This window comes from Neopelma chrysocephalum, unplaced genomic scaffold (assembly GCF_003984885.1).
Source record: "Neopelma chrysocephalum unplaced genomic scaffold, ASM398488v2 Primary Assembly neopelma1_132, whole genome shotgun sequence".
In the NCBI taxonomy this organism is placed as follows: Eukaryota; Metazoa; Chordata; class Aves; order Passeriformes; family Pipridae; genus Neopelma; species Neopelma chrysocephalum.
In genome coordinates, this window is record NW_020897794.1 from 2,162,110 (window position 1) to 2,185,524 (window position 23,415).

Genomic DNA, 23,415 nt, shown 5'->3' on the forward strand with positions numbered 1-23,415 from the left:
TGGCAATAGGAAATCAAGGGCTTTGGGGAATCTGGCAAAATAACAGAACTTTCATCCCACTCTGATGTATTTGGGTGAGCTGTGATATCTGTGGGTGTTTCTGCAGTAATTAACAGCAGGAGTCAATAAGTCAAGGGTTATGTCTAGAGACACTACTTCAGCAGTTAGAACTAAGAAAGTGGGCTGGGTTTGATTCTAAAAACTTCTGGCCTCGAGTGTGTTTAGTCTCATGGTAGGTTTGCAGGGTAGACAATTTGCTTGAAATAAATAAAAGCTAAATGTCCAATTCAGGGCCCAGTGTCTTTGCCAGACATAGGTATTCAAACCAAATTTCAGTGCTGTTTACTATCCAGTGTACTCTGCTAAGTAAAACCATAAGGAACTCTGAAGGAATTTACAGACTCGATTTATTTTTTAATGTGTACAGAATGGGCACTTTTAGGAATTTTAATTCGAGTAACTCTGCTCTTGCTTGCTGCCAGTTCAGGTAAATGAACAGGTATTTTTGGCAAGTTGGGAGTAAAATGCTCATGAGTTAATTTGATTCCATAATCTGCTTCTCAATTATATTTGGTGAATACTTATGGAAAGTAATATTTAAATGTCTCCTGAAGCAATATGAACACTGTCATAGAAATACCTGCAGGCCAAGTCATATCATTTATTGGCATGATATATCATGGACTGAAGGACATTCTGACAATCTCCTGCCTCAAAGTGATTATTTTTTCGCTCCCTCATTGCTGTGACTGTGTGCAGAGCTATTGTGCTTGGATACCTCCTGTCGAGCTGCCTCAGCTAACAAATGGAGCTGAACCTGTTTCAATTTGCTGCTGGTGCATTTATGAATGGTTAGCAGGTCTCTCATTAAGTTATTGCGAGGTTTTCTGGTGATCTGGGAAGCACTTCAGCCACACTGATCCCCATCACTGGAAGGACCCAGTGTTTGAAGGCAGGAGGCTGTGAGCATGTCCTCAGTGGGGTGAGGCCAGCTGCTTCCAGTGACAGGCTGGTGCAGTGAAGCTCAGGAATCTCTGAATCCCAGTTTAGGAAGATGGGAGGGGATGGTTAGATGTGAAGAGACAGAGGGTCTTGCCTTTTTTTTTTTTTTTTTTCCCCCCCAATGAGAAGGTCAGAAGAACCTGCACTGTACTGTTTCCACCTTCTCTGACAGGAGAGGATTCTTCAGCTTTTTGGGTATTTCTGCTCAGTTTGTTGCTCTTCATCAGTACTTCTGTGTGTTTCAGAAGCTTGTGCAGCAAAAAATTCTGGCCTGTGATGATCTTTTTTTTAGATTATGCTTTAGTGTGCCACTCTTCAGTCCTGCAGCACTTAAGGATGAAGTAGGTCTTGTATCCTTATTGTTTAGACATTTCTGCCAGTCCTAAGTATAAAAGCTGATCTGTAGCTGAGTGGGCAGGTGGGCAGTTGGGATGAGGTGCAGTTGTCTGTTGAGGACCTGCTGCTGCTCGTGGAGCTGAGGAGGATATTGTGTTTAGGTCAGGAATGGTTTGTGTTGTTAGAAAGAAAACTGTGCGGGTCCTGTGCTGCCGGGTGGAGTGAGAGGTGACAGTTGGATGTGTTGTACCTGTTCTGGTGTCAGGCGTTCAGCCAGGTCTGACTCCCAATTTTAAACAGCTTACAAAGACACCTGATCTTGCTGAAAACACCTGTAGCCCTCTATTGATGCAAGATTGTCCCTAGGCAGAGGTTTGCCACTCAGTGCTTTTATATGTGCAGACTATTGATAGGGAATCAAACAGGTTTTAAGTTAGAAACTACAACTTGGAGGAGTGTAAGTGGGTCTATTAATAAAAGGCACGTTCTGGTTTACACTTAATTAGTAGCTGTTATTCATGGATAGCTCTATGTAAGTTCAGTCTGCTTTTTCCTGTATTTATACAGAACAAAGTAAAATTTTCATGCAAAGACATCTTTTCTTTCAAAAAAGATGTAACTCTCTTGACACTGCCTCAGTCACAATAAGCTGCTGGTACTAAAGTAACCGGTTCCTGGCAAGATGTAATGAACAGTGGTGGTTCTGAGGGAGCTGGTTTTGTTCCCCTTGCTGCCTCTGGTGGCTGAGCAGTGTGTGGGGAATGCACTGGGAGCCCTGACAGGCGATGGAGGAGAACTGGTTAGTCTTGCTCTGCTGAAGTCTGTATGTCACAGAGTCTGCTGCAGCTGAAGGAAAGGCACTACACGTGGTGGCACATGTGTGTAATTAATGTTGGTCCTTTTGGGCTTTGGACATTTTTGCTTGGGTGGCGGTTTTTTTGTTTGTGATGGGTTTTGTTTGTTTTCATTCTGTTTTTGTCTGGGGTGTGTATGAAGGAGACTGCCCTAAAAATACTTGGCCTTCTTTTCAGGTGGCTTTGCAGTTAAAAAGTCAGGAATACTAAGCAGGGTGCTTGGAACAGCCACTTTTCAGAGGAGTGAGATACTGTAGATCAAGTGATTGGTGTCTTGTGGCTCAGCTATAATTTGCTAATAGCAGGAGTAGCTGCTTTGCCCTGTAGCTGTTGCAATTTATCTCGTACTAAGATTGATTCTCACTGACAATTCAGGGTTAGAACGTGGAGCAGCCCAGGTTTGGGAAGTGTCAGGGATACTGGAGAAATTTGGGGTTACTTTACATTTGAGAGGGAAAATGTATTTCTGACTAGGTGACATGTCAAGGATGGCCTTACAAACACGGTTGCTGTTATTTTTAGACAAGTGCTATAGCTGCATCTCCTGGATACCACATCAAAATTGATGAGATCCTGAGATTTTTACCGGAGTCAGTGCACTGGGTTTGCTGGACATCCACTGCACAGTGGTGATTCATAATACAAACCCCACCTCCAGGTTTTTCCCCTGGCGGTACCAGAGGCGGATTTTGGCCGTTGCTGTCTGTTCTGCTCTCGGGCACTCCCAGCAGTGCTGCTGTGTCTGAGGAAGTGCCTGGGCTCGTTTCCGCGCAGGGTGTCCGCCAGCAGCGCTCTCTGCAGGGCACTTCTCAGCACTGCAGGATGGGATTTTTTTATATGAATTAAATTTCCATTGATTTCCACGTGATACTCTGAGTGTGTGCTGAGCACGGGGCATCTGTGGAAACCCAGTTGTCTCTTTACCTGGCAGGAATTAGGTATGAGGCAAGAGTAAGTGAAATGTTTGCTTCTGTTCTCTGAAAGGATGCAGCCTGTGCTCTAGTTTTCATCTGAATTGTTTCTGAAATAGCTGTTGGGGAAGAGGTTAGGTGATTAAGTAAGGTTTTGCCTGTTTAGAGTGCTCCAGTCCTAACTAGCTTGCAGGGGAGTATTATGGTGTGCAGCATTTGATGTGGAAAATCCACCAGCAGAGTGGAATACAAGGAACTTTCAGCTTAAGCTCATTTTGAAGCAGACATGAGAGCCTAGATAGGTTTAGAAACAAGCCTCTGATCCCCTGTGATGGCTGAGTAGTCATTAATGATACAAGCTCAGTATTTTCTTTATTTTTTTTCAGAAAGGCTGTTGTTTAAAAGAGGCTCCTTACCAAAACTGTTCTTGAGCTGTGCTGGTGAGCTCTGTGTCCTGTGTGTGTAGGGAGGGGCAGAGCTGAGGGGTAGTGGGAGCACTCGGGGGGGAGTTCTAGACCCAGCTGCTCTCTCTGAGCCCCTGCATGTGGCCTGTTGAGTTTATCTCGGTGCTGAAGGATGGTTGGCCAGACTTGCTGAGCAGCTTGAGTGAATGATGAGTTCTGTGCAGGCACCTGCCAGGTGTGCCAGAAGTGCCGTGTCAGCACTTCCCATGGTGCTCACCCAAGGTCTCTGCAGTGTGGGGAGCAAAGGCAGTGCTGCCAGGGTGTGTGTGGTGATGTCGCTGTGGTGGAGGTTGAGGCTGCCAAGCTGAAGCAGGTTGTGCACTGAGAATGCTGTATTCATGTTACTGAATCACAGGATACTAAGGAGTGTGTGTGGGAAAAATGAGTCTGTTGTGAAAGCCACAACACAACACTTGAACTATCTCAAACATGTCGGATTTCAGCCACATCCCAAATTAGCCAGATGTGTTGTGATGGCACCGCTGCCTTAGCCCAGCTGCAGTAACGGGCCCATGGGAATGGTGCCACTCTTGATAAGACTGTTTAAAAATTTGCTGTGCCCCAAATGTGGGCGAGATGAAAGATTAACTGCAGGTAAACCATGTTAGCATGTGACTGAAAAGAAGGCAAGTATCATCTCTTAGCACGTGGTTCTTTTAACTTCCTCAGGTGGTGTTACTGGAGTGGGAAGAGTCATTTGTCTGTTCTGATTGTGCAGCTCTGTTCCTGCAAGGGCCCCGTGCTGGGTTAGAGACCCGCTCTTTAAAGCCCCTGCTTGGGTAAATCCGGGAGAGCTGCCTGCTGAATGCTTGTGCCAAGGAAATGAATGCTCTCTCTTTCTCCTCCTTGTAGATGGATTGAATCTTCTGTGTTGAATGCCTCTGGATTTCCTATTGGATTTCACGTCTGGAAAAATCCGTGTGATTTAAGCCACTTTGTGGCAGACTGAATTGTGGATCCCGGGTTCCTAAGACTTTAGCTCTTGAGGAGAAGCCGCTGCTCGATCACGTTACCCTGACATCTCAGCCACGATGGTGCTGTCACAAAGGCAACGAGATGAACTGTAAGGGATCATGGCTTTTGTGTTGCATTTCTATTAAATTTCACTTAGTAACATTTGTTTCCCAATACATTTTAGAGTTGCTTTGTTCACATGCTCATCACGTACTGTGTATTGTGGTTTAGATCTCTCTAGTCTTTGTTTTTGATAGAACTGCTGGTATTTGATAATAGAATTGGGAAATGATGAAAATATATTTTCAAAGTTATTAATGGCATAAAAAAAAGTGAATTCCTCAATTTACAACAAGCACATTGCAATGTATGCTGCAAACTGATCTGTGAATTCTCCTTTTTTCTTGAGTAAATTATGACAACCTTTCTTTGACTCCTTAAATTGCATTTGAACTGTTGTTTTGTAGAAATCGAGCGATAGCAGATTACCTCCGTTCCAATGGCTACGAGGAGGCCTATTCGGTTTTTAAAAAGGAAGCTGAGTTAGATGTGGTGAGTTCAAACAAAATTCTTCATCTATATTTTAATTTCAAAGTTTGTCAGTTTTATGACATTTGCATCTCTCTCAAGCATGTTTGTCCATCACCTGTTTGCTTGGGCAGTTTTAAAACTGGAGGTGATGAACTTGTACAGTTTATTGCCTTGCCAGAAAAGGGAAAAATAACCACTGGGTGACTTGGCCATTTCTGAGCAAATGGTTTTGTAACCAGATTTGAAATGGTCTGAGGCTGTGCAGCTTTGAAGACTGATTTCACCTGGGAATGTTTCAGAAACAGGAAGACAAAACTGGATTGCTTTTGTGCTCTCCTTTTATCAAACGGAGCAAATCTTTTGAGGTTGGAATTGCACCGGGAGTTAAGTCGTTGCCTGAGTCTGTTGGGTACCCTTTGGGTGACTGTAGTAGGAGGGCAGGCCAAGAACAGTTCATAGAAGTTGATCATCCAGCAAGGCCAGATTGGATGGGGTTTGGAGCAGCCTGGCCTGGGGGAAGGTGTCCCTGCCCATGGCAGTGGGGCAGAACAAAATGAGCCTTAAGGTCACTTCCAACCCAAAGCAGCCTGTGATTCTGTGACTGTGTGCCCAGCTCTGCTCAGACTGTGTGGGTGCCAGTGACCCAGAGCACTCATTTCTCACAGCTTCATTCTGTTGACTTGCCTTTGTCACAGATGATTGTTGGGATCATTTTTAACCTGCTGCCTGTTAGCATGGGAGGTGTGCATTGCATCTGGCTGCAGCTAGATTGAGCAGTAAACTTCTGTGTGCTGACTCTGGAAAAATCCTTGCCTTTTCTCTGTCACAAATCTTGCATTGCTCTTTTCCCAAAATGCATGGTTGAGGTTTGACTTAATTTCTCTAGTCTGTTTCCAGTGTCTAATAAATAAGTGGAAATGACAAATTGAAATACCATACTTATAATTGAAAATCCTAATACCACTCCCCTATCTGCCTTATCTATCAACCTAATTAAGTTTCCTCTTCCCAAAGGTTAGGAAGGCAATCTAAATAGGCTAGATGGTCCTGAGGGAAAGAGGAAATGCTGTTGCTAAAAGTTTCACATGGCTTTTTTTTGCAAGAAAATCTGAATTGGAGGGGGCTGTACTAAAATGAAAAAAAAAAGTTAAAGGCTGAAATTATTTGAGTAATTTGGAAGGATTCAAGTGCAGCTCTGCAAAGAGGGATTTAATTTTTTGTATAGATTATTCATGTAGATAACTCCAGTTTTTACAAGCACTCCTAAAGTAGTAGGTTATCATCTGGCCTCTGACCAAGGCAGCCAGTCCTCAGAGCTTTTATCTTTCATGAAATAAACCGTGGCATTGCTATTTCCCCATGCCTGTGTTATTCTGCATCTAATTTAGGATTATTCTAGCCATTTTGTTAATGGAAAGAAAGTGCAGCATTTAGTTACTCTTCTGTGCCTTTGATGTTTGTTTTTATGTATTGCTTTTCTTCCTCTTTCTTTATTTAAATGTATCTCCTCAGAATGAAGAGTTAGATAAGAAGTATGCTGGACTTCTGGAAAAAAAATGGACATCTGTTATAAGATTACAAAAGAAGGTACGTGGAGATCTGATGGATTTATTTGTATAAAAAGTTAGCTCTGAACAGAATGTTCCATATTTCCCTTGTCAGACAAATGCTGTGGTAAGACAATGATGCCTCGAAGATGAATGTTTAGGGCTTGAGTAGGCAAAATAGCTAAATCCATGTTGTAGGAAATGTTTTGTCTGTCTCAGTGCTGGCAGAGCCATCCTCTCAGTGTCTTTGTAAAAATTCCTGGGCTTCAGTTCATGGATTGCATGTGCAGTCCTGAAGCTGAAAAGGCAAGAGGTGCCTGGAGGCAGTTGTTGAATGGGGAGCTGGAGTAGCTGGTGCAGGGTTAGAACAGAGGGGTCAGTGCTGCCCCTTGTCCTTGGCCATGGCCCGAGAGGGAAGGAGCCATTAGCTCCAGTGCATTAGATGGGGGATTCTGCTGCAAGTGGACAGTACAAAGCTCTTTTTAGTTGTGCTTCATTGGCTTGAGAGTGTATTAAAAGCAAAAACCCCCTGAAATCAGTGTGTTAACAATGGAGACCTGTCTCCCGTGCGGGTAATGCAGCGAGGGTCTATTAGCCCTGCAGTGCCTCTGTTGTGGGTTAATGGCCATGCCAGCACCCTGGGGGTCACAGCTCCTGCAGCAGGGGCATTCCTTTCTGTGAGCACAACCTCCTTGGGTAGTCTGGCACAATAGTGATTCAAATGTATTTGTACAGGGGATTTTGTAGAACTTTTTTTCCCTGTGAAAATATTTGGGAATTTGAGAAGAATAAATGATTAATGATTAAATTATTAAAGAATGAGCTATAAATTATTAAAGAATAAACTATAAAGGATTAATTTAGGTTTGATTTTTAAAAACACCAGTGCTGCTGAGTGTTGGTAGTCATGTTGGGTCCATGCAGTCTTTGCTTTACTGTGAGTTTAGGAGTCAGCTGTGATTTGGATTATTAATGCCAGAATGTGAATTAGATCTTGTATAAACCCAGAAATGAGTAGTCTCTTTAAAATTCATGCACTTAGGTAATGGAATTAGAATCGAAGCTGAATGAAGCTAAGGAAGAATTTACATCAGGTGGACCTCTTGGTCAGAAACGAGACCCTAAGGAGTGGATTCCTCGTCCCCCAGAGAAGTATGCACTGAGTGGGCACAGGAGTCCTGTCACTCGAGTCATTTTCCATCCAGTTTTCAGTGTTATGGTCTCTGCTTCAGAGGATGCCACAATAAAGGTACGTGTGGATTCTGGAGAAATGAACTGAGCAAGTCAGAGCTGTGTAATGGGTGACATCAGTGTGTCAGGCTGGACGTGTTGGACTGGTGGCAGGTTGGTTGTTCCTGGTTCTGCTTCAGTAGGGACAGTTCTTTCAAGTGTGGTGCCCTCTATAATCTACAAGTTTTAGTTGTATGCTGGTCCAATTAATGTCTTCAAGAGTATATTACTGTCCTTCGGCTTGAAGGAAAAATGAAGCTAATGTGGATGTAGAGACCTTTAACCTGTTCCTGTTTCTGCAGCAAACAAACAGGCCCAGCTGAAACAGCGACAGTTCAGTGTGCAGTGAATGTTGTGGAGGGGCCCAATCAGCTTTGTTTTCACTCTGTTATGAGTGAAATACCCACTTTGTTGGGTGTTTTTTGGTGGTTTGTTTTTTGTTTGTTTAGGATATAATTTAAAATGAAATATCTCAGTTTTGTGCTTGAGAGACACAATAAAATCTGGAAGAGCTTGTTTTGTTTTGAAGGCTTTGTTTGTGGTTAGGTGATAGGCGACTGACTTAATTAGGAGGTGAGAACGGGACTTCATGCTCTCCTGCAGTTATTAACTGCAAATATTTGTTTAATTTCTCAGCAATGTGAATGTCTGAACGTGTGTGTATCAAACTCTTCAGAGGGGTTTGGATTATCACCCCTAACCCAAAGCATTCTGAGTATTGCTCTGTGGTATGCAGAATATTTGCTGTTCCCTTCTGAAGAAAGCCAGTGAATGCTGGAGCCACAGTAAAGCTTGGCAGTGGTGAGGGGGGTGTTAAAGATGATCCTTTCCCCACGACTGACAGTGGGCTGGATTGCTGGAGTTAGGGAGCTGGCACAGAAAGAGATGGAGAAAAACAGTGAAGCAAAACAAAGTGGATTGTTCTGTTCAATGTTTTTGAAATTCATCTTCTTAATTTTTAAGGGTACTGGTTGTTAAGACTTCCATATACAATGGAACTTGTTCTCCTGCTGGGTTTATAATGCTTTAAGGTTAACTGAAAAGCAGTTTTCAAAGCATGAATTCATTTAATTTATAAGTAACAAAATCACATAAAAAGAATGCTTATTTTTCTGTGCTGTTAAGCCTTTTTAGGGCTGTCTGTCTTTGTCTCTTGCTCAGTTAATTATTGAACAAGGTGTCAGACTGGCCTGCAGAGTGCAAATGTGAGGCTGGAGGATACAAAGAGTTGTGGCTGCTGCTAACGGATCCTCTGTTCCCTCGTCAGGTGTGGGATTACGAGACAGGAGACTTTGAGCGAACCCTGAAGGGGCACACAGACTCTGTGCAGGATATCTCCTTTGACCACACTGGCAAACTCTTGGCCTCCTGTTCTGCTGATATGACCATTAAGCTATGGGATTTCCAGGGCTTTGAGTGCATCAGAACTATGCATGGTAAGGTATAAAGGGATTGATTTAGCAGTCTGTAAAGTGAGATTTTCTTTTTTATTTTTTTTTTTTAATCCAGGAAAACTGCTGATGTGGAAAGGGGTTGTAGGCCAGAGTATTGTCCAAACGAAAGAGGGGGGATATTTTGATGCTTTGAGTGCTCTGTAAATAAGGGATACATGTAGGACCTGTGGAATGAAATAGCATCTCAGATCTGCTATGCATGATGCTGTGGGAAGCATCCCATAATGGTACTGAAATGAAATGGGAGTTAGAGGGATTTTAGCACTGAAGATTAAATGCTTACTAGACAATGAAACTGCCTTCAAATCAGTGAAAGATTGCCTCCTCCAGCCCTCTGTGTCCCTGCTGCAGGGCTGCAGGAGGGGAGTGATCTGTGCCACAGGAGTTGTGGTGCTGCCCGTGTCTGATCACACGGGAAACTGCCCTTTGCACTGGGTTCAAAAGCCATAGGAAAAATGGGAAAGTGCAGCAATCACACCTGTAAGATTCTAATATTGACAGCAAATATTTATTTTATACTCTTATGTAAAAGCATTTTTCGTGCTTTTAGTATCATCTTGGAGGAGTGGTGAGTAGGAATAGAGAATGTTTGAGACTTACAAAAATAAACACCCACGCATAGATGTGCCCAAGTAAACAGAAAGCAACTTCAGAGGATGCTCAGTGTTTGGACTGTGTGGGTTCTAAAAATATGGATAGTTATTTCATAAAACCCCAAGTTTACATGTAAAGGTTATTCCATGAAACATGCACTGCTGCTGTAGCTACTTTCCCAAGATAAAGAAATGACAAGTCCTGTGTGCTCTGTGAAAACTCTACCAGTGTCACTTAATAAAGATTTTATTTTGTTTTTAGGTCATGACCATAATGTTTCTTCAGTAGCCATCATGCCCAACGGAGATCATATAGTTTCTGCCTCGAGGGATAAAACTATCAAAATGTGGGAAGTCCAGACAGGGTAAGTGCACTTTTGGGCAAACAGCAACACTGGAACAAAGTGAGCAGAAAGCACTTTGTGTAGGAATGGGCCACAGGAATCTGACTGTCAGCAGACATTATTTGAATTAAGGAATAATGATGTGCCCTTTAGAGTAATTCACTGAAGGATTTTACCTCAGTCATTGGGCACAGGGGTTTAGGTGTTAGTACTGACTCATTAAAACTAACTAGGTTTGTCTTTCTGGGACCTATGAGTATAGAACTCAGGACCAGTTAGGAAAACAAATCCTCTGGTTAACCACGAGTTTAGAGGGAGCATCTCTTACCTTTCTGGACACACATCAAGGTGTATCCTGATTATTTTTTTGTTGTCTTGCTTGTTTCATTCATCAGTTGTCTCTTTAATATCTGAGTGACCTGTAAATCTCTGCTCGTTCTTAAAATACCTATTTAATGCAAGTAGTTGTGTCAACTTTATTTTTCCCTGAGCTTCCTGCTTTCTGCCTTAACAAGGATTTGTTATCTCTTAGCTATCACTTCTTTCTCATGTCAGTTTTTGTCCATCCCCAGCCAGAACAGACACGCGTGTACTAAAATATTTTATCTTAACTACTGAGAGTAGGTCAAGCGTCCTCAAATATGCAAGGCATGTGTAATGGGTTGTTGGATGGTGGCTGAGCCGTGCTGTGGGTTTCTCTCCCCCAGTTACTGCGTGAAGACCTTCACGGGGCACAGAGAATGGGTGCGCATGGTGCGGCCCAACCAGGACGGCACCTTGATTGCCAGCTGCTCCAACGACCAGACCGTGCGCGTGTGGGTGGTGGCGACGAAGGAGTGCAAAGCTGAGCTCCGAGAGCACGAGCATGTGGTAGAATGCATTTCCTGGGCTCCTGAGAGCTCCTACTCCACCATATCAGAAGCTACGGGATCAGAGGTAACGTTCCCGGGCTGTTCCGTGGGCACACACGGGGAGATGTTGGTCCCTGCTCTGTAGAGCGCTGACAGCGACTGAGCTCTGGGCTCAGGGGGCCTGGCAGGTACAGCAGGTGTGGGGGTGCTTTTGGCTGAGCATCTTGGTGTGCAGTTAATCCCCTTCTTGGCTTGACAGGATCCAGCTTTTGTGTTTATCAGTAGGACCTACCTTTGTGCTAGTGAAAGTGAACTTTAGAGAGATGTTCTGTTCTGGGAAGGGTGACAGTGGGAACAGTTATATTGCAGCAAAAAAATGTGGAAGGCAGCTGCTCTGGCAGAATGTGAAGATTATAAGGATGCTTAGCAATTGGAAGCTGGCAGGAGGAAGGAGTCAGTCAGAAATGCAGAATGAAGCTGCCTTGGGTGCACTGTGCTGGAATCAAACTCTGACTGCTGTGTCCTGCTGCACAGTTATTGATGGGAGAAAGCATTCCATAACTAATGAATCCCCATTTGTGTGACCACAGATACCTCTTCTGGTGAGCCTTAAGAAAGGCTTGCTGAAGGCCAGCAAAACTTTCCTCCTAAGGATGCCAAAGTATAGAAGAAATGAACTAGACATTAATTCCAATTTCTAGTCAGGTCCCCTGGCATTGCAGTCCCACCCTGCACCTCCAAAGGGCACGGACACCCCAAGGGAGGAGTAGCTACACCGAACACAGGGACTTGTCTAGTGATGAGGTTTTACAGGTTATTTCAGTCAAATTTTACTTGAATCCTTAGAAGATCCTTATAATCTTTTAATTATAAGTAATTCAAACAAAATTCTGTGTGTCCCTTCCTGTTGGGCTCTGTGGTGGAGCCTCCCCTGCCACCTTCTGGTGGGATGGGGCACAGCCCGTGTGGGAGCACCTTCCCTGCACACCTGGGGCAGGTGGGACACACACAAATGACTGCACAGTAGGAAGCTCTCAGAGGTTCTTCATCCTGCCTCGTGGCAGGGTGTTTTATGAGAAATGTGAACACAGAGGTATGCATGAGCTGTATCCTCGCTTGTCACACATGTGGGACTTAAGCTGTGCCTGCTGTTAACAGAGGATGTCTTGCAGTAGGCAAGTGTGCATTCAAAGTGTTACTTGGCTCGTGGCATCAGCAGGATGTACAACCATTTCTTGCTTAATTCCTATTTTTGTGTAAATCTCCTAGCATTAGTACCCATACCTGTGACCCAGCTTTGGCAGTGTGGGTTTATTCACTTTAGGCTGTCCTACAGTCTGATTTTGGTACTAAGCAATACTACTGGGAAGGGATCTTCTTACTTCCTCCACGTCCCCCCATCCATCCCATGTATGCCATAACTTCAACCATAATTTTCTGTAGACTAAGAAGAGTGGCAAGCCTGGGCCTTTTCTGCTGTCTGGATCCAGAGACAAGACCATTAAGATGTGGGACATTAGCACTGGCATGTGCCTTATGACACTTGTAAGTCCATTGGTGTTTCTGTGGCAGTTATAGCAGCGTACGTAAAACCAGTTTGAATGAAATGTATTATCTTGCATGTTATGTTTTGAAGAGAAGCCAGAGTTATGGAAGTAAGACAAATGCTGGAAATACAGTTTTAATGGCTTCTATAGTTCAGATGTTGTTGCTAAGAAATACTGAGTATCTCCAAACCCACAGTGTGAATGCAGTACTGAGGTGTAGGTTCTGTGGTGCTGGTTTGTCTGCAGAAATGCTGATAATGGTCTGAATTTTGTCTTCTGTAAAATGTTATGTTGTTCCCATGTGTGGGACTTCCTGCTGCTTGCAGCCGGGATTCTGGGTGGTGGTGCTGGGAGTGCAGAGCAGAATTGGTGCAGATCACATGAGGGCTGCTGTTTGTTTGCCTTCAAGGACAGGAACACACATTGTTGAGAGAGCTGATAGAGGTGTAATAATAGAAAAGGGAGATAAACTCTGAGCAGTGACGGGCTCCAGGAGCTCAGTGCTGTCCTTGCGGGGCCGGGCGGGGGTCCCGTGGTGTGAGCTGGGGGATGCTCAGCTCTCAGCCTGCACCTGCTCACTGATCTCTCCTTGTGCACAAGGTGGGCCATGATAACTGGGTACGTGGTGTCCTGTTCCATTCTGGGGGAAAGTTTATTTTGAGCTGTGCTGATGACAAGACTCTCCGTGTCTGGGACTTCAAGAACAAGCGATGCATGAAAACTCTGAATGCGCACGAACACTTTGTTACCTCTTTGGGTACGTATTGTATCGCTCCCCGTGCTCACTGCCAGGGCAGGGCCAGGGCTGCAGCTGGGCACCAGGCTGGCAGTCACCTCTGAGCTCTAGTGGTGCCTTGTGCTCTGTGTGTGTTAATCAAATAAGGACAGAGAGGAGTTGGACTGTGCTGGATTTTTCCACTTCTGCTGCCAGTGTTGCACATGGATAAGGATGTTAACTGCCAGGGAGTTCTGGAACCTGTCACCAGAGTGTGCAGGGGTCTGGCGAGTGCTCTACTGCCAGTGCTTGCCCAGCAAAAGGAAAGCAGGGTGTGTGTGCACAAAACAGAAAAAAATTACTTTGAATTCCTGGGCGTTCCTGGTTGGTGTTATCAGATCTTGGTAGGCATTAGTTCCCCCTTGCCCTGGTGAAGCCAGAACAAACCAACCCCTCTCTTGTTCAGCAAAGCTGCCTTTGCTCTGAAGTCTTCTCTGCTTTTTTTCCTCTGTGTCCCCCTGGCAGTCTGCAGCTCCTTCAGCAGAGCTGGGTGAGTTTGGTCAGCAGGGAGCCTGGAGCTGGCTGCTGAGGTTCCCTGACCAAACTGGCAAGTCTAATTAAATGCAGGACTTGGCTTCCCCCTGAAATGGCTGAGGAGAGCTGATGAGAACGGGGTGAGGGACAGTGTGAGTTGAAGAACATCAGACCCTTAGCAGGGCCTGGTTAAATCTGGAGTGGGCTGCCTCAGTGAGGCTGATTCCTCTTGCTTAAATTTCCCTGTCCTGACTCTGAGCCAGCCCCACATTGATTTCTATATACAAAATACTTGGGGATCTCCTGAGGAACAGTACATTTTTAAATACCAGCTCACAGACTGTACTGTCTGCAGCAAAAAGAAAAACTCAAGTTTCCTGATTCTTGGAACACCTCTTATTAGATACCTGAAGTGCTGTCTCCGGATAGGATTGAAGGGTTTTATCAGTATGAGATATTTTGTAACTTTATCTTGATTTCTTTTGCATGAAAGCTCCTTTATAGCTGAACTGAAAGTAGATTTTCACACTTTACAAAATTACAGCATGAGAGAATTTGCCTGCAGAAGTATGGCCACAGTGAGCTTTGGAGTTTAGCCTTTAGCTGGTGGAATTATTTTGAAAAATCAGCACCATTCAGTAAGAGTGGGAAATGCTGAGGTTTTGGGTTCATTGGTAATGTGAGCTTTTGTCTCCTGGCAGATTTCCACAAGACAGCCCCGTACGTGGTGACTGGGAGTGTAGATCAAACAGTAAAAGTGTGGGAGTGCCGCTGATGGAGTTCACAGTGACCCCTTTTCCTCTGGATGCACTCAGATACCATGGTTACCCATTGAGCTCTGTTTAAATAAATATTGTCCTTTCATGTAAATTATTCTGGATGTAGATTGAGCTTATTAAATGTTACACACAAAGTATTCATGCATGGTGAATCCAAATTGTATACTGTAAATTTACATACGTTGTCTAGAAGTACCATAGGTTTAAGAACATGGGCTGGCATTGGTCACATCAGACCTGAGAAGGCAGAAGTGGGATGATTGGAATAGGGCACTTAACTGAATAGTTGACAGTGTCATTATGTTGGATAATTTACCTGTTTTTCTTTCTGCTGTCTGTTGGTGCCTGAATTGGTGACCTCATTTGGGAAAAGTTTTGTAGGGCTCTTTCAGAAATGTGTATCTATGTAACATCACTTAAGTGTGCTTAATAAATCTTCTCTAAGAATACTAGATAATAAGGCTGCAATTCAGAATCTTCTGAACCTTATATGTAATTAATGGAAATAAATTAAACTCTGGAATATTTGTCATGAAACATTTGCCAAATCAACAGAAAACACTTGTTTTGGCCTCCTATCACGCAAGGGTTGGTATATTTATAGAACTGACTGTAAACCTGAAATAAGACAACAAATCTTAGCAGCTGATGTGATAAATGTATTTATTTTTTATTTGGTCATTGGTTAAGCTGTGCTGTTAAACTAAGTTTAAATGGTTTTTTTGTTTGGTTTTTTTTATGCTAGACAAACTTCCAGGAGGAGTTGTCCATCCCACTAGAGTTTAGTGATCCAGTTTCCAGTAGAGCTTCCTCTCCCAAATGACTGCCATGGTCCAACTTGCTGTTTGCTTTCCATGTTTGTTAGAGATGTGCAATTCCTATTACACAGCAGGATCAAAGGACTCTTCCCTCATTCACTGGCAGGAAGTTGGGGTGTACAAAAGTTTCCTTAATGCCTCCTTGAAAACCCTTTGACAATGAGGTGATCCTCACCTTGGCAATGTGGCTCCAATAAAAACATCCTGGGGTTTGCATGTGGAGAAATACCTTGGGCTGCCGCATTTAAATGCTTTAAAGGAAGCACTAAATACCTTGAGAATCAGCTGACAATGGCAGGTCAGATCCATACAGGCCTCTAAAAGAAAAACACCATGAACAAAGCCCACTCCCACCTGTGGGAATGATGCTAAACACTAAAACCAAACCCAAATCCTATCAGCAAAACCAGCCCAGCTCGGTTATTAGTATTTATGTTGTTTGGTGTACACAATTTTTGATTTACATATCCCTAAAGTTACATATTTTGATCTGAGGTGAATGAAAATATTATAAATTAATATTTTAATCAGCATTTTTGTGACAGATTCCATTGTAGATAACAAAGAATTACAATACTTATCAAACTAACCAGGTCTTTTTAAAAATCCACTTTAAAATTGACAATACAATGAAGAACCAGGCTGATGTTTTAACAGGTGAATTTGTGCTTTATTTTATTCCTTTGGTTTAATCCGTGGCTTTTAAACTGTCCCTTTTAAAGCTGAGAGTCCCTGACCAGTTTAGGGTGGGCTGGAGGGCAAACACACTGCACTGGTGGGGGAAGAACTTCCCCAGTTGCCCCAGAAGGACCTGTTGTTCTGTGGGAGGAGCTGGATGGGGGTGTGGGATCCTCTGGGAAGGGGTGGAGGAACCGGGGTTCTGATGCGGGGGTTTTCAGAGCCAGTTTAAGATCCAGGCTAATCTCTTAAATCCAGTGGTTTCTGTCATTCTTGGTGTGTGTTGCTGCAGTTAAGCATGCACGAATAAAGTCTGTTTTGTTTGTTAGCTGCTTGGACTGGAAACATTTGCTGCTTTTTGTCCTATTAGAGAATTCCAGATACACAAGTAGTGCATCTTAAATCCCTCCATGCATCTGCAACTGTAAATTAATAACATCTGTTTAATTCCTGGTAGGACCTAGAAACTTTATTTAAGTCTAAAGTAAACCACCCTCATGTACATAACTCAAACCTGAATGAGAAATTAAAGGTACCTGTGATGTGGAAGTTGTCTACTGCATTTTTTCCCTGTAGCAAGCAAGCATTTACCAGGACAACCAGCCCCAGTGTCACTGCTGCTGTGCAGAGTGAGCCTTCTCCTGGGGCTGCAGGGAATGATCTCAGGGATGGTCCCCACTGGACCAGAGCTGAAGCCCTGGTTGAAGGGAGAGCCACAGGCACGGGGTGAGGGTTCTGTTCAGCTGTCCCCACTGCTGCTGTCGGCTCCTGCTGTGCCTTTGCTGTGAGCAGAACTGCAACAATGAGCTTACTGGGTCAATTATGAACTAAATGTATTGGAGGGCTCAAGAGGTTCACTGCTTGTCTGGCACTTCTGACTGAAATGAGCAACACTTACCAGGACCCACCTCTGGCCTGTGTTACCAGGGAGCTGCTGCAGCCCCCTGGGCCTAACCCAGCCCAGGCCGTGCCACATGGGCTGAAAGTGCAACGTTTATTGTGGTTTAGACAGAATCTGGAAGTTGATGGTTTATAGCATCTTGCACTTTAGAAGGTGAAACAAACCCGTCCTGTTTTTGTGTGTGGTGTGACCAATGTGTGCCCGGGGCACTGAGCAGAGGAAAACAACCCCCAGTGGGTAGTGAGTGGGGGCTGTGGGCACGGGGTCCCTGCCTGCCCTCTGCCTCCTCCTGTCCATGTGAACTGCCTGAGAAATCACTTGAGAAGCTCCTGACTCACCTGAGAGCTGTTTAAAAGGAAATAGACTTTGTTTTTGTAGACAGTGGTGGCTTGGTAATCCTTTAATGATTTGAATATTGCAAATGCTGAGTTGAGTGAAGGAAAAGCGCCCTTGGAGTGAGCTGTTGTGTCCAGCTGTACATAATGTCCGTGTATCAAACCAATCCCAGAGTCCTGTAGCAAGAGCACGTGCATAGAGGGGTGGGATGGCCGGGGGGGAGCGGGGAGATCGCCTTGGATTTGCAAGTCACAACTGGATTTAATTGGCCTTTTTATCTTTCCACTGTGTCATGTAAGTAGCTGCTTTCCTGTCCTGCCTGTCCCTCAGGCTTCCCCAAGTTCATTCTGAAGAGAAGTTAGCAAAATCCTCACAATGTAGAGTTGATTCCAACATGGAGAAGGCAAACGTCAGATGTTTGTTCGAGCACTGTTAGAGGTTGCAATTGGAGAGAACAGTTCCTAGCTGTAGGAGTTAACTGAAGCTATTGACACAATTAAAACAAAATTGGTAAAGGAATGTATATAATACTGCTCTGTGTTTTACAGTAAGATTTGTTGCTCTCAGACTGTGTAAAACAAAATTTATTCATGTTTTCTGCATATTAAAAAAATCTTATTGTACCAATTGGTAAACTATTAAATGCATATAAAACTAGATGTGGTTTTGTTTCCTTGGACGCAAGAATTAAAACTATTTTGAGAAAAGCTATTGGTGTTTCACCCTCAGATTTTGCTCCACACCTGCTTTGCCTTTGCTCTAATTTTAATTTACCTTGAGGAGCTCACCTGAGGACAAGGGAAGCAGTTTTGAGGTGGTTGGTGGCAGTCAGTGGTGAGAGGTTTTGTTGGTTGATCTGTGCAGTGAGGTGCTGTGGGAAGTGCTCTGTGTGGGCTGAGCTGGTCTCACGGGTGCTCAGGAGAGCCTTGTGGGACCACAGCTTGTCTGTGCCATGGGGGATCCCCCCTGGGGCTGTCCCAGCACTGCCCATCCTTGGTTGGGTTGGGTTTGGTTGGGTTTTTCCCTTACCTTGACCCTCTGTTTGCTGCAGACCCACCAGGAGCTGCCTTTGGCTGCTCTGCACTGGCTGTTGGAGCTGTTGAGGCTGCTGGTCGTGCACTGCCCTGAATCCTTGGAGTGATCCCTTGGCTTTCCTGAGGCAGCACAGGCACAGGGGAGGTGGGTACCTGGAAAGCCAAGGCACCCCATAGTTCTGGAAACATTTGTCCTGCTGTTGGGGTCTTGCAGCTGGTGTGTGCTTTCATTTTTTTCTCTGTGATTTGGCTTTAATTGTCTCAAGTGCTGCTTAGAGATGGGTCAGTGACCTGAACTGGAATGGGCACATCTTCAATGGTGGAAGAGCACAGATGTGCCCTTGGGCTTGATGTGGGGAGAAAGTGAAAGGGCACTCCCACCAGCTGAGGTCTGTGGAAGCAGCTTGTGTGGTGGTACTTGTCAGTGGGAACAGGCCCGGGATGGACAGTTGCAGGAGAGCCACTTGCATTTGGGAAGAACAAGTGAATTTGGGCTCTGCCAGAGCCAGTGTGTGCATGAGCCATCCCTGCTGGGGGGACAGAGTGGCACAGGCAGCTTTTGGGAAGAGGGGTAGAGGGAAGGCCCTGTGTGTGTGCAAGCACAGGGAGCCCAAGGGAGGTTCAGGTGTGAGTTACCAGGAGCAATCTGGGCAATTCTGAAGAATTTCCCCCCTCAGCTGGGTGAGTTGTTGCTCGTGCAGTGTGACAGCAGCTCTGGGGGGGTGTGAGGTTGTTTTCACCTGCTGTTTCCAGTCCTGATACAACTCTGATGGGCATTAAAACATTCTTCAGCTGGCAGGGTTGAGTATGAAATGACACATGTAGAGGTTTGGGGCATTGGTGGGTGTGCTGTGGTTGGGTGCACAGATTGTGAGCAGTGAAGGCCTGGGCTGGACCTGAGTGAGGTGGGCTGCATGTACCTGTACAAACCAGGAGTGAAGGTGGCTTGGCAGGTGAGTTGTTCTAGGGCTGAACATCTGCCCACCTCTGCTCCAGCTGTGGCCCAGGGCTCACTTGAGCCAGTTCTTACATTTGTTTAAGAACTTGTGAACAGAGTAATGAGAACACCCAGACCCCAAAAGAGGTAAAGAGAGGTACAGACATGTTGGTAAATGCAGTTATTTACCAGCCTGCACTGCTCTCGGAGCTCTTGGCCCTGGAGCCTCAGTAGCCAGGACTTGTGTCCTCTGGCTTCATTTTGTATGGCCACAACATCCCCAGAGCCCCCGTGTCCCTGCTCCCCCTTCTCCCCTGCAGCAAGAGGGAGAAGTGACTTCTCTCCATGAACACAGATAGATTCTGACAGCAGAGGGGGGGGTCCTGCCCCTCGGGGCTGGGGGTGCTGGGGCTGTGACTTGGGTACTGAGTTACAGGTTTTAAAGCCTCCAGCTCACCCGGACCTGTTCTCTCCCCCAGCTTCTGCTCAAAGGAGACAGGAGTGGTGGCTCCAGTGCTGGTACCAATACCTTGCACCAAATTGTAAAGAAACAATAAAGTACCTACTATAGTTTAAAAAGCTTTTAATGGACTGAAAGACACTAGTAAAAGAAAAATCTTGTAGGAAAGATGCACTGTAGTCATTTATTGATTGCTTTCCAGGAAATTCAGAATTTTTCTAATAGGAGCAAGTTCATTTGCAGTGAAGACTCTGTTGCCTCCAACACCTCAGAGGCTGCTCCCTTCTTCCCCCCCGCCCCGAGTTACAAATCCCTGTCAGGTGGGACAGGAACCGAGGGTACAGAGCACAGGGACAGCACTTGGCTGCCAAGGTCAGTAAAAGCAGCGGCGCGGATTAGCCGGGGCACGATCCAGGACAGATCCAGGACACACAACGCCAGGGAGGGACGGGCTGGGCACGGGCCCGCCCTTGTTCTGCAACTTCAGCTGCTTGGAAAACAGGACATTCAACTCTGTCGGCATCCCAGGGCCTGCAGCGGCCACAGGCTTCTTGCTTGGGGACAGTGACAACCCCAGGGGATGTGTGTGAGGGGAGGGGAGGGTTTCCTTAGTGGCACCTTCCCATTCAGTACCATCCATTGCCAGCAATGGAAGCTCCTGGTGCCAGTCCCAAAACCAGTGTGCAAACAACTCCAGAGGAGGAGGTATTTGCCAGAGGTTTCAGTGCTGGGGGAACTTCAGGTTTTATTCAAATCCCCTCCCTAAAGCCTGGTGCTTTCTGGTGGTTATTCCATCAGGTTCAGGGCCCTCATCTCTGTCACAGCTGCTGTTGCAAATGAGACCAAGTCTCTATTTCTGACTTTTCCTCCCCTCTCCCCCCACCCCGTAATAGAGCCACGATTCCCCCCTCACTCCCCTTAGCTCAGCCCTCATTTGCTGCATTCCCCCCTCTCCGAGGCACTGGGGTTTCCACTGCAATGGAATTTTGTGCGCTTTTTTAAACATCAAGCCCTCACTCTTTGAATACAGTATCCCAAGTTACTCAGCTGCAAGCAGAGCAGAGGTGGAACGGTGAATATCATATATATATATATCTATATATATCTATGTATATATCTATCTGTATCTTTACCTTGAAAATTAGAATGTGAATGTTACAAAATCCCACTGAATTGCTAAACTGCCAACCAAATGTAGAAAAAAATGGTTAAAGGAATCCCATGGCTATATCCTGATGTAGAAAATGCTGTACATTCCCCACTTCCACACGTCACAAGCTTCAGTCATCTGAGTGACACAAATATGGCTGTTCTTAGCACAAACTGGGATAGTGACTGGTGGGGGGGTGAGGAATCAATCTTTTGGCTTGGAATCACGTTTTACGAGAACGCGGAGCAGTAAATGGGGCCGGTTCTGTACTGGTTTAGCAAAGCAGTGTCCTTAGTCAACATAAAAATGACCTGAGAAATGTTACATCCCTCCAGACAGTTCATTTGGAATCCATATGTACAAAGTAGAAATAACTGCAGCACACACACGACACGGACACACAGACGGCAGGACGGCCCCGCGCGCGCCAGGACGGGTCTGTGCTGCCTCCGGCCACTCCCCTCGCGTGGCAACACAAGCTCGGGCAGACAGATTACATTGCTCAGATTAGTTCTTTGCATTGTGTATTAATTGTACCAGTGCAATAACATTGTCAAAAAGGAGGAGCTGCTCCGGGGGCAGCTGAAGCCCCAGGCCAGATTCAGAAAAGGGTGGTTTAAACTTTTTTTTTTTTTTTTTTAAAGCGAGGTACATGTTAAGCAGAGCTCTGTGTTAAGGGGATGGCAACAGAAGGCATGCTCGGCTCAGCCTCCTTTTCCTCCACAGCTTTATCCTCTGCTTCCAGCTGTTCCCCACTTTTCATGCTTTCCTGGAGCTGCTGGCGTCGCTGCACCTCGGCTTTAAGGTTCTCCAAGTCTTTTTGGCTGAAGGGGAAAGCAGGAAGGGGAGCAGACATTAGACTGGCCTTGGAAATGGTGAAGCACAGGGACAAGGTCATGTTCAAGGAGGAGAAAATGCTCCTTGCACCTGCCCTCCCCCACAGCTCAGCCACACCTGAGCAGGGCCAGGACCCAGTTTGGTGGTTGGGTTTGATCCAAGAGGCACCAGGATGTACCCCAGCAGTGGGGCTGGGGCAGAGCAGGGGATTCAGCTCAGTGATGGCCTGGCAGCCTCCTGCTGCTGCATTTTTACCATCAGTGATTATTCACAGCCTTAGAATAACACAGTCTCAGCTCAGGTCATCTATTTCCACCACCACCCCAATCAAATTTTTAACTAGAAGCCTATGAGACAATTTATAATAATTAAACAAAAATAATCTGAGTCCTGCTATTTATAGTGTTTTGATGATGCTAATTAGGGCCTGCATTGTGATCTTGGCTAGAATAAATCCTGCAAAGCTGGTTTCTGCTCTCATGAACAAAGACAATACAAAAAAAGACTCGATTTCTAACAGCACAACCCAGAAGAATCACTGTACCTTAGTGGAATGAAGAGAATTCCATTGATAATGTTGAGCTGCTCCAGGACACTGGCCATACTGGGAGCTGTGAACTACACCACAAGAGAAAAGAAGTTTCAGGAGTCAGAATCCAGAAAGGACTCTGAGCAAGTCCAGACACCATTTACCAACAGCCGAGAAGAACCTCAGGCTCATATGACACCCGAATAGCTGCAAAGAGGCATCATTTGTGTTATCTACCCCTTTCCATCAGTAAGCTGAATAGCAGGATCTAGAGCTGCCCACCAGTCCCTGCAGGAGCCTCCTGCTGAACCCTGTGTGACTTCAGCTAAATACAGAGCTACTTCCAGAGTGTGCTGGGTGTTCTACCCTCCTTCAGGTACTGTAACAAGGGTGAAACCATTAGTGCTGGTTTTATGGGTTTGAGCCTCTTTGCTGGCCCCCATTCCCTGGACTTGACTCTTTACTCAATTCGAGGTCCTTGTGCTCCCTTCACTGCTGTGAACCTCTCAGGTCTGTTCCGTTCTCCACAGGGAGAAGAAAACCTACCCACAGAGCACTGTCCCACTCTGCCCTTCCAGCAGGAGGGAGGCTCTGCAGCTGGAACCTTCTTTCCCAACCTGCTGGAGTACAGCCTGGCAGGGAGAGCACCCACTGCACAGGTCAGCACGGATTCCAGGGCTGGGGTGCTCTGCCAGCTGCACAGGCAGGTAGGAGCAGCTGGATTTCACCCAAGAGGGACAGTCACTCCTGCTCCATGTAAGGCAAGGCAGCCCCCACAGCCCCTCCACCCCCACGCTCCCTGCCCAGCCTCCCCAGCCACAACATTCCTGGAAGGAGAACAAAGCACCCGGGGAAGGATGACAGCATTTCTTAGCATGAGGAAACTGAAGTTCTTCTGCATTGAGCAACCTGCCCCCAGGCAGTGAGTCAGCAGCGGGGCAGGGTTCTGCAGAGCTGTGCCAGGCTCTCACCCCAGAGCTGTCCCTGCATCCCCACCTCTCCCGGGGCACCCTGTGATGCCATCACCTGTGTCCGACTGCCCGAGCTCAGGAGGAAGAGCCAGAGCTCAGGAATGAGCTGAGGAGAAGG

General features: G+C 45.7%; 2 protein-coding genes across 3 annotated transcripts in view; one reads left to right on the forward strand and one right to left on the reverse strand.

Moving 5' to 3' along the window:
• Nucleotides 1-18,036, forward strand: part of PAFAH1B1 (platelet activating factor acetylhydrolase 1b regulatory subunit 1) — a 27,578-nt gene extending 9,542 nt beyond the window's left edge. Inside the window, exons 2-11 of the mRNA XM_027698695.1 lie at nt 4,420-4,630; nt 4,989-5,073; nt 6,565-6,639; nt 7,642-7,848; nt 9,097-9,265; nt 10,139-10,241; nt 10,928-11,156; nt 12,515-12,616; nt 13,219-13,375; nt 14,569-18,036. Coding sequence (XP_027554496.1) covers nt 4,599-4,630; nt 4,989-5,073; nt 6,565-6,639; nt 7,642-7,848; nt 9,097-9,265; nt 10,139-10,241; nt 10,928-11,156; nt 12,515-12,616; nt 13,219-13,375; nt 14,569-14,642 — 1,233 coding nt within the window. The 5' untranslated portion in view covers nt 4,420-4,598 and the 3' untranslated portion in view covers nt 14,643-18,036. The remainder of the gene's footprint in view (nt 1-4,419; nt 4,631-4,988; nt 5,074-6,564; nt 6,640-7,641; nt 7,849-9,096; nt 9,266-10,138; nt 10,242-10,927; nt 11,157-12,514; nt 12,617-13,218; nt 13,376-14,568) is intronic.
• A 1,930-nt stretch (nt 18,037-19,966) lies between these two features.
• The window catches only part of CLUH (clustered mitochondria homolog), a 38,493-nt gene continuing 35,044 nt past the window's right edge, over nt 19,967-23,415 (reverse strand). For both annotated transcript variants that reach the window (XM_027698693.1, XM_027698694.1), the window contains 2 exons: nt 22,342-22,415; nt 19,967-21,784 (listed from right to left, as the gene is read on the reverse strand). In XM_027698693.1, coding sequence (XP_027554494.1) covers nt 21,616-21,784; nt 22,342-22,415 — 243 coding nt within the window. In that variant the 3' untranslated portion in view covers nt 19,967-21,615. The remainder of the gene's footprint in view (nt 21,785-22,341; nt 22,416-23,415) is intronic.